Below are 10,881 nucleotides of genomic sequence, written 5' to 3' on the forward strand. Positions count from 1 at the left end.
TATACTATAAGGCCAATAGCCCAGCCATGATTTCACTGTATTACTACAGTATTACTACAGTATTACTAACAGTACTGCTACCACTGTTCCTTCAGCTCCAGACCCTGTATAGTAATGGCAACCCCCTTGCCCACAGATGCACCTCAAATGTTTTTATTTCTCAGGCTTAGTGGAGAGAGCGAGTAAAGGCTGGATACGTGCCTTGTAAACAAGCTGGGAACAACAAAAGCATTCTCTCCTTAACGAGGGCTTGTGTTGGAGGGAGGCAGACTGGTGGAGGCGTAATCACACTACACTCAGCTAGTCTCTCTGAAGGCTGGCTTCATGGGGAAGCACTGGATGAAACCCACACACACACAAACAAACACACACAAAACACACACACACACACAAACACATACACAAACACATACACACACACACACACACAAACACATAACACACAACAAACACATACACCACACACCACAAACAACACACACACACACACACACACCACACAAACAACACAAAACCACACACACACACATATGGCGACCCGTCATTCACCTGTTTTGAGCCTGTTTTGTTTGTTATTTTGGCATTAATACATGTCATATATCAGTTTGATAACAATGTAAAATATTGTAAAATCTATAAATATTGAGTTAATAAAGCCGCATACATTTTTGCTTTCTTACTTGTTTCAGCCTAGCTCAGTGCTTTCTGTGGTGGGCAGCCAGTAAAAATACAGAGAGTAGGGGTTGGTAATCTTCTCTAGTTGCACCGTGATTGGCTCAGTGTTCTGTCATTCATGGGGACATTACGTCACCGCGAAATCTACAGGGAGAGCTTGAAAGTTCAAGCCCCCTTGGGTGCTGCTATAGATTTACATTAGAAGTGCCCATCCAAGAAGGCTCAAGGTCATTGACCACAGATAAAATAATGACAAATCACGTTATATCTACCGTAGCTTTGATTGGACTGATTTCAAGAATTTCATGAATCACATCGACAATCTACTGGCAAATCCTTTTCAATCCTTGTCATATGAAGAGAAATTATAGATAAAACGTATCGGTGCTCATCGGCCATTGGACATAAACATTACACAACAAGTCAGAAATCGCAACTTCAACAATGAGTGGTTTGGAAGGAATCAGTGGCTAACTGTAAGCATTGCAAAGCAATCACTATTTTGCTTCAACTGCCTGCTATTCGGTGGAGAGTGTGTGTGGTCCAGGTCTGGGTTTAAAACATCCGTCTGAAAGTGTCTCTTTTCCGAGCTTAAAAAGATAAACATTCACACGCAACACCATGGACCAGAAATGGTTGAATAGATTGGCCATGTTATCAATCCAGCATGACTTCTGCCATGTTCAAAACAACTGTAAACTCAGAAATGGGAAATCTCAGACTTCAGTGAGTCCAAGAAAACTGGGAACCTGAAAAAAACTATCTCCGACTGGAAAATTTTTGAACGGTCATCCTACTCGGAATTCCAAGTCGGCAACTCTGGCCTCTTTCTAGAGCTCCCTGAAGATCACTGACATCATGATTCAACCTTGTTTTTTTCAGACTTCCCAGTTGTCTTGAAAGCACCATAAATCCAGAGAATGCCAGACTTTGATGACAAAGTTTTATGACAAAATTTGCCCACAAGAAGGACCACCGTGCCAACTTCCTGTTCAAGTGAGCACAGCACAACAAGGTGAGTCCAAAAATGTATTGTATGCTGCTGCATAAATMATGTAATATTCCAGGGAGATATGTATTCTGTAGCTAAGAAAGTAATACTAAATGTATGTTGTGTAGTAAGCTGTTAGTAGCCCATGTGCCTCACCCTAATCATTTGGTCCCTTCCCCCTCATAACTTAGCCTACTGTTCTGACTTAGTGGTGCACATGTAGCCTAAAGCCTGTTTAAGAGAAATGTCATAATCGAATATTGTAAGAGCTTTCATTGTCTGCTTATATACCCCCTTTATTTATCCTACTGTTCTGACTTGGTGTACAGGGAGAATACTGTAAGAACAGCCCATGTTCTGAATTCTGTCGCTGTACATTTCAAAAGTTATATTGACTACGTCCGTCCTAGCTCGCTCATTAATGTCTTAATCGAAATGAAGGATTGCCTACCAGACAAGGCTCTGCTGATAGCCAGGTATAGCGGTGGTAAGGATTAACTCCATGCTGCTGAAAAGAAAACTCTGCTGTTGGGACAGCTTTATGTTGGCCTTAACAGTTTGTGGGCACCGTTTGTCACCGTTATAGTGCAATCAATGTATTGTTTAGTGTTGTGTTGTGTAGTGGCTTTGCTGACATGCAAATCTTGCCCCACCAAGATTTACATGTTAAAATTGCCAGTGCAAACACACACACACACACACACACACACACGACACACACACGACACACACACACAAACACTTCCTCTCCTTGTGTAACTGGCTATTATTGCCATGCTGGAATAGGTCAATCTGCATGATCAAGTATGTATAAGAATGAGTCCATTTGTTTCGTGTAACCATATGCAAAACCCTGCAGTTTTGGTCTTTCTCTTGCTGCTGGTTTTAATGGGGATGAGTGAGACAGTTTAATGTAGTTAGGAAACAGCAGAAACATTACAATGTTTACAGCTTAAAGACGGGTCAATTAAAACTAATTATATGAAGGTTCAATATTTCAAAGATAAACTCTAATGCTCTTCTTAACTCCATCATTTTGTTTGTTTAAATGAAAACGGTGTGAAACACCAGACTTGACTGAGTCAACTCTCTCAGTAGTGCTAACCTTAAAAGCCTCTCCAGCGAATACTCTGAAAGAATAAAAGCCTGCAATTGCGCCGTCACACACACACACACACACACACCACACACACACACACACCACACACACACACACACCACACCACACACACACACACCACACACACACACACACACACACACACACACACACACACCACACACACACACACACACACACACACACTAGGAGTATGCACAGTACGCATACACACAAACATACACTAATGATGTATGCCAGATAGCTATGGTAAGCGCCTGTAATGTTTACAGTTTAAAAGGTAGAGCTTTAAAATAAAATGTTTCTATACAAACTGAACTCTACAGCCTTACATCAGAGTCTAAACAGGGTTTTAAAAGTGTACGTTCATATACATACTGCACTCTATTCCATGACATAAAAGGCATATGACCAGGCCTTATCACTGAAGTGCTACTTCAGTGTACCAGGAAATATTCACCACCAAGGCATCGTTATTGTTAGCCCAATCACATTTTAGCTGCTGCACTTGAAGTGTTCTAAACATGTCAGATAATAACCATTCCCACTTGCTTACAGTACATACCATTTACCCTCTACTCCAAAGACACTGTTTTCACACAGTCATCTTCAAGCACTACGATTCCCTGACCTCATGTCAGTCTCTGACCTCTGAGTTCAGAGACAGCCTCTGCTCCACTTCTGATTCTAGGTCAGTGTATAAACGAAAGGCCAGCGATACAGGAGGTAAAGACCAGTTTGATCRTGCTCTGCTCCACTCCCATGAATATGCAATATCCTTTAAATGAATATCTTATGCAACCCACTCTAGTCCCTAAACAGAGGAAAGAATGCAGTCACTTGAGAGACATTTCATGTGCTGTATACACTTACAGTGATTCAGTTAGTAGTGAAAGGGACTTATAGGGTTTGTGGGTTCCACCAGATGTATCACTGTGTGCTTGTGAGGGGACCTGCATGGTTGACTAGTAAAGGAACGTTTCAAGTGGGATATTTTTGTGCTTGTAAAAGTTAGACACCATATAGAGCGACTTAGAGGGCTGTGAGGCCATGAAGTGGCTGGTGTATGGTGGTAACCTCCAGCTGTCCTGGGGGTTTACACCCAGCGAGAGAGAGCTCTCGGCCCCAGAGAGACGTACCTGTAGCCCAGGCTGACCCATACTAACAGGGCCTGGGCTCCACTAACAAGTACACCTACAGTGTTAATGACTATGAATGGGAGATTTGCTTAGAACCAACTCTAACCGTCTGTAGAGTTATTATACAGTATGAAGCCTGTCAATGTCCCGTACACAATGAGCCTGGTTACAGTGACGGGTAAGATCACTTTCACCATCTTGTGCTTCATTGGACTAGGTGAATCACTACCTACAGTACCACTATCCACTACTATTACATCATAATAGATGTGCGTAATATCAAACAGGAACTCAATATGAATATGAAATGGTGTTCCAGTAAATATGAGAGGATTGTAAGTGTACTGTATGTCTATCTTGATAGATACAGGAAGATCATTCTATTCAAATGCAACTGATCTTGAGGACTCATATGAGTAACCAATCTTAGTTGTAGGCCTATGGTATCTTCCAGTTAGTGGGCCTATGCAGTCTTGCAGTCTATTCCCTGAGGTATAGGGATGACCCCAGCGTATCAGATCAGGGAGAGGAGGAGGGATAGAGGGAGCGAGAGTGAGGATAGAGGGACCGAGAGAGAGGGAGGATAGATGGAGCGAGAGAGAGTGAGATAACTCTCAGCGGGATGTGTTTTGATGGGATTTAGGGGGAGAGAGAGCTCCAGGACAGCAACACAATTAGACCCAACCAAATCATGAGAAAACAAAAAGATAATTACTTGACACATTGTAAAGAATTAACAAAAAAACAGAGAAAACTAGAATGCTATTTGGCCCTAAACAGAGAGTACACAGTGGCAGAATACCTGACCACTGTGACTGACCCAAAATTAAGGAAAGCTTTGACTATGTACAGAATAAGTGGGTGGGAGGTAGTCTAGTGGTTAGAGAGTTGGGTCAGTAACCGAAAGGTTGCAAGATCTAATCCCTGAGCTGACAAGGTAAAAATATGTCGTTCTGCCCCTGAACAAAGCTGTTAACCCACTGTTCCTAGGCTGTCATTGAAAATAAGAATTTGTTCTTAACTGACTTGCCTAGTAAAATATATATATTTTTAAGAATAAAGTGAGAATAGCCTTGCTATTGAGAAAGGCTACTGTAGGCAGACCTGGCTCTCAAGAGAAGACAGGCTATGTGCACACTGCCCACAAAATGAGGTGGAAACTGTGCTGCACTTCCTAACCTCCTGCCAAATGTATGACCATATAAGAGACACATATTTCCCTCAGATTACACAGACCCACCCCAATTTTAATAAACTCACATATCTATTGGGTGAAATACCACACGGCAGGTAGCCTTGTGGTTAGAGCGTTGGGCCAGTAACCGAAAGGTTGCTAGATCGAATCCCTGAGCTGACAAAGTAAAAATCTGTCGTTCTGCCCCTGAACAAGGCAGAACGAATAAAAATAAAAACGGTGTGCCATCGTAGCAATATTTGTTTATTATCTATTTAAGAGCAGAGCGAGAGAGGGAGGGAGAAGGAATGAGAGAGAGCGTGAGAGGGAGAGGTTAGCAAGAAACTGCAGGTGTTATCTCTCTCTCTCTCCCTCCCTTCATATCATTGACTGGGAGTAAGGGTTTATTTACGTGGGAGTTAACCATGTGTTTGGCAGCTCCAGCAAAGTCAAGCTAAAATTAGCAGAATGGCAAGAATCTGTGAAACAGCTGTTCTGATAAGAAAATGAGGCTCTGGCCAGGAAGGCAGATGGACTTGACTCTGGCTGTATGGAATATAATCCCTGTACATTTACATACACACTGAGATGAAGCATTGTAAGAAAATAGTAGGCTAGCTTCACAGCTTAACTACTGGACACTATGTAATCACCAAACTTGGCTTTTTGCTGGACAAAAAGCACTCTAGTATCAGGCATTTAGTGAGATATAAAAAAACATGCCAGACATGCCAGACAAAAAGATGATTGACACTCCGTTTAGGTCTATTTCAAACGACAAGAAGACATAACAGCTGACTGATTCCCATTTGCATCCGCTGCTTGCTCTGACTAAACCTCTTACTCAAAGACAGCCATCATTATCAAGCCAGACACAATTGTGGTTGTCACTCTCTCCTGACTGAATGACATGGTGGCTGAGGTGACTATATCCCAGAGGAGAGTTGGGGAGGTTGAGAGAGAGAGACTTGTCGATATTCCTCTCATAGCAGAGATGAATAAACCATTAGTGTACAGGGAGTCAGTAGTGACAGGTCGTTAACGTCTCTCACCCTCATGCATTATTCATGGTTGACATGACGACGTGCAGCGGAACCTTTGTGAAGAGAGGGGCACTGCTTTGGGTCGCGGCGCTTTCAAGTCGGCGGCAAATTCAATTTAGTGAAGTAGCACGGCCCCTCTGATGGCATGGACAACAGAGGCAGACTGGAGCAGCGGGGAGCGAAGGAGGATAGGATACATTCTGACTGGAGTGCTGTTCATTAAATCACAACCATGTCTTAAACCAGTGAGAGATGTTACCGACATGACAAGTCGCTCCATCTCAACCTCGGTCATATTCTATTGTGTGTGAAATTATTTTGAATCAATAGATTTCATAGGAAACCTACTAGGTAGTATTACATAGCCTGTGACAGYCAGCGCTAAACATGTCCATGGATCTAAATACAGGACTATTTGAGATGGACTCTGGGACTATACTATAATGTGAGACAACCTTGTGTGGAATGTCCCTCCTCAGTTTAAATACATGTGTAAATGGCTTGTTGCCTGTAATCAACCTGGTGGACCATGTTTCCAATGGGAACAGTAGGCTACAGTACGTAATCAGACCAACAGCTGGGGAGTAGAGAGGGTGACCTGACTCATCTTCAATGAAATGGACGGTCACCTCCCGGGCGGTCACCTACTCTGTCGGTCTACGTGGGTGGTCCACCACAAACGGTCATAAACGCCAGAACACAACCTTCCCTATAAGCTGAGGTGGAAATATACAGGAGTTGATACTCTTGTTATGATCATAAAGACTTTTTAAGGACTCAAAGGGCTTTACATTGCACGGCAGTAAAACTTCCTGATGCATCGGAAGGTCAACTGGGATTCAGGCAGTGTGGGGATTCGTTACTTAAAAATAGTTGTATATTACATTTGACTTGTTGCCTTCAATCAAAGTGACAAGTTTTGTTACTCAATACCTTTATTGTCTCCAACACTGGGTTCAGCCAATAGAAATTCTCCTCTAGTCTCTACGGCTTAGTGTCCTATACAGAGGGCATTAAAGCTGATTATAGGACACACAGGGACCGGCACTAGAGGATGTTATTCTATGAATACCAATAACATTTAAAGGTACAGGTTCTGACCGGTGTACCTTTTAAACAAGAAGAATGTGACCTGACGTCCTGCTTGACCGAGGGGAGGTGCTCCAGGATGTCCTATTACATCACGTATCACTGGATATATTGACGGAGGAAGTGAGAGATGTGAGCCAATAGAACAGCGTGTAAGAGGAAGATAAGAAAGAGAATGAGAGACAGAAATGACCGAAGGAGTGAAACAGTGAGAACAACAGAAAGGTGTGAGAGAAAGGTGGAGACAGAGAAAGTAAAACTGAAAGAGAGCGGTCGCGCTACGAAAAGGAGAGTAACGGAGAGAATGAAAAACAGCATGTAGTGTGTAACTAGTGGTATGACTCACCGGGGCCCAGCTTGGCCACAGCATAGAGCAGGTCGTAGTTGATGACGGTCGTGGCCTCGTCTATCTGCTGCCAGCCAATGGGCGGTGAGCCGGGAGGGGAGATGAGGAACTGTTTAGAGGGCTGAGGAGGAGCCAGGTGCAGGTTATCACCATCTGATACTGGGTTCTGGACCTGGGGAGGGGAGGATAGAGAGAACAAGAGGGATTAGAGAGCGAGAGACAGAGAGAAGAGAGAGATGAGAAGAGAAGAGAGAAGGATGAGGGAAGGAGAGAGAGAGATGAGAGATAAGAGAGAAGAAGGATGGAAGGAGATGACGGAGAGAGAAGAGAGAAGACAGAGAGAGAGAGAGAGAGAGAAGAGAGAGAGACAGACGAGAGCAAGGAGAGAAGGACAACAGGAGGGATAGAGAAGAGAAGAGAGAGAGTAGAGGAGGAGGGGGAGATACAGACCAATAATTAGTCGAATCAGGATGTCTTCTTAGTGATTGGCTTTTTAAAACAAAGATATCCAGGACAAGCTGCTACCGGATTATACCACCCTAGACAGTCAGTTTATTTCCACAGTCTTACGTCTCCAGGGTCCTGCTGAGACCTGATTCAGCCAAGCCAGAGCAGCTGAGGTTAAAAGACAGATGGAAGGATCATTGTCTGGGCCATGGTTCTCTCCACTTTTCCCCAGGACCACACTAGTCTACTGGGTTACAGACCTCCCTGCTCTTCAGGAACCAACACTAGTCTACTGGTGACAGACCTCCCTGTTCCCCAGGACCAACCCTTAGTCTACTGGGTTACAGACCCCCCTCCTGCTCCCAGGACCAACACTATCATCTACGGGTTAAGACCTCCCTATTCTCCAGGGACCAACACTAGCACTGGGTTACAGAACCTCCCTATCTCCAGGACCAACACTAGTCACTGGTTACAGACCTCCCTGTTCTCCAGGCACAACACTATCTACTGGGTTACAGACCTCCCTGTTCTCCAGGACCAACACTAGTTATGGTACAGACCTCCCTGCTCTCCAGACAAACAGTTACTGGTACAGACCTCCCTGCTCTCCAGGACCAACACTAGTTTACTGGGTTACAGAGCCACATCACCACCTGGCCTGTCATCTTGACTAACAGCTAATAGGTCCAGATCACATGTAGATCATCAGAGTGCTGTGAAGTGTCTGTGTCGTCCAGTCTGCAGGCAGCACAGCGTAACACACCGGCCTGCAGATATGATCTCTAACAGGAATAGAAGTCATGGACTTCATCTCTCTCTCTGCTTCAGCGGAGCGCTTGTGACCCTGATAACCACTGGGAGAGGAATTAGACAGGCCTATTGGCTAATGTGGAGCAATCACAAGCTGCTTCTGCAAGGAGGAGGGCACAAACACTCGTGCACACACACACACACACACACACACACACACACACACACACACACACACACACACACACACACACACACACACACACACACACACCCTGGAGAGGGTTTTATTATTAGTCACACTGCATCGGTGACAAAATGTAAACATGAGACTATTTTCCATAAACACAGTTTTTCCCTGAACTACACACCCTAACTAAAGCTTGTGTTTTAAAGATGCAGCCCAAGATCTTAAGCACTTACTAATTTGTAACACAAACGCACACAAACATATATATATATATACAGTTGAAGTCGGAAGTTTACATATACCTTAGCCAAATACATTTAAACTCKGTTTTTCACAAATCCTGACATTTAATCCTAGTACAAATTCCTTGTRTTAGGTCAGGTATGATCACCACTTTATTTTAAGAATGTGAAATGTCAGAATAATAGTAGAGAGAATGATTTATTTCAGCTTTCATTTCTTTCATCACATTCCCAGTGGGTCAGAAGTTTACATACACTCAATTAGTATTTGGTAGCGTTGCCTTTAAATTGTTTAACTTGGGTCAAACATTTCGGGTAGCCTTCCACAAGCTTCCCACAATAGGTTGGGTGAATTTTGGACCATTCCTCCTGACAGAGCTGGTGTAACTGAGTCAGGTTTGTAGGCCTCCTTCACTCGCACATGCTTTTTTCAGTTCTGCCCACCAAATTTCTATAGGATTTAATCAGGCTTTGTGATGCCACTCCAATACCTTGACTTTGTTGTCCTTTTCCACAACTTTGGAAGTATGCTTGTGTCATTGTCCATTTGGAAGACCTATTTCGACCAAGCTATAAACTTCCTGAACTATGTCTTGAGATGTTGCCTTCCAATTATCCACATAATTTTCCTGCCTCAATGAGCCATCTATTTGTGAAGTGCACCAGTCCCTCCTGCAGCAAAGCACCCCCACAACATGATGCTGCCACCCCCGTGCTTCACGGTTGGAGGTGCTTCTCGGCTTGCAAGCCTCCCCTTTCTCCTCCAAACATAACAATGGTCATTTATGGCGAAACAGTACTATTTGTTTAATTAGACTAGAGAACATTTCTCCAAAAAGTTACGATCTTTTCCCCATGTGCACTTGCCAAACTGTAAGTCTGCTTTTTTATGCGCTTTGTATCAGTGGCTTACTTCCTTGCTGAGTGGCCTTTCAGTTATGTCGGTATAAGACTTGTTTCTGGGATAATGATACTTTTGTACCTGTTTCCTCCAGATCTTTCACGAAGTGTCTTTGTGTGTTCTGGGATTAGATCAACTGTTCTGCCTCGCTATGAACCCACCTTGTCCACCGGACTGAGCTACCTGTCCCAGAACCTCGCTGTTTCAACTCTCTAGAAGACACAGCGGAGCGTTTTAAATACTCTAACATGATCCTCGAGCTATGAAAAAGCAACTACATTACTCGCTGAATATTATTATGACATGCTGGTCATTTATGAACCCTTTTGAACCATTCCATGTCTCCGCTGCTTTATCAACATAGTTTTTGTTAAATCAATTACTAGCTTAGTATACAAGATGTATACTAACCGACAAGGCCCAGGCACAGACCAAGAAGAGGACTGCCTACCGAAAACAAGAAACCCCTCACTAAGCCTGGTTCCTCTCTAGGTTTTTTCCTAGGTGTTTGGCCTTTCTAGAGATTCTTTTTCCTTTACGCCACGCCGTGGTTCTAACACCTGCATGCGAGTGCCCGCGTTGCGTCGGTTTTTAGGCGCTGGTTCTGTTACCAGCACTTCGAGATTATTAGCTGATGTACGAAGGCGTTAATTTAAAATATAAACCTTGATTTGATTTGACCTTTTCGCCACCAAAGTACGTTTATCTCTAGAGTACAGAACGCGTCTCTCCTCCTGAGCGGTAATGATGGCTGGTTCCCATGGTACCTCT

At 43.6% G+C, this 10,881-nt stretch overlaps 1 protein-coding gene across 6 annotated transcripts in view; it reads right to left on the bottom strand.

Moving 5' to 3' along the window:
* LOC111972542 (calcipressin-2) overlaps positions 1–10,881 on the bottom strand; it is a 122,330-nt gene that overhangs the window by 10,154 nt on the left and 101,295 nt on the right. For all 6 annotated transcript variants that reach the window (XR_011480876.1, XR_011480874.1, XR_011480877.1 and 3 more), the window contains one exon: positions 7,578–7,749. Coding sequence is in view for 2 of the 6 variants with exons in the window: in XM_023999547.2 (XP_023855315.1) it covers positions 7,578–7,749 (172 nt within the window). In the remaining 4 variants the exon portion in view is untranslated. The remainder of the gene's footprint in view (positions 1–7,577; positions 7,750–10,881) is intronic.

This window comes from Salvelinus sp. IW2-2015, linkage group LG14 (assembly GCF_002910315.2).
Source record: "Salvelinus sp. IW2-2015 linkage group LG14, ASM291031v2, whole genome shotgun sequence".
Taxonomy (NCBI): Eukaryota; Metazoa; Chordata; class Actinopteri; order Salmoniformes; family Salmonidae; genus Salvelinus; species Salvelinus sp. IW2-2015.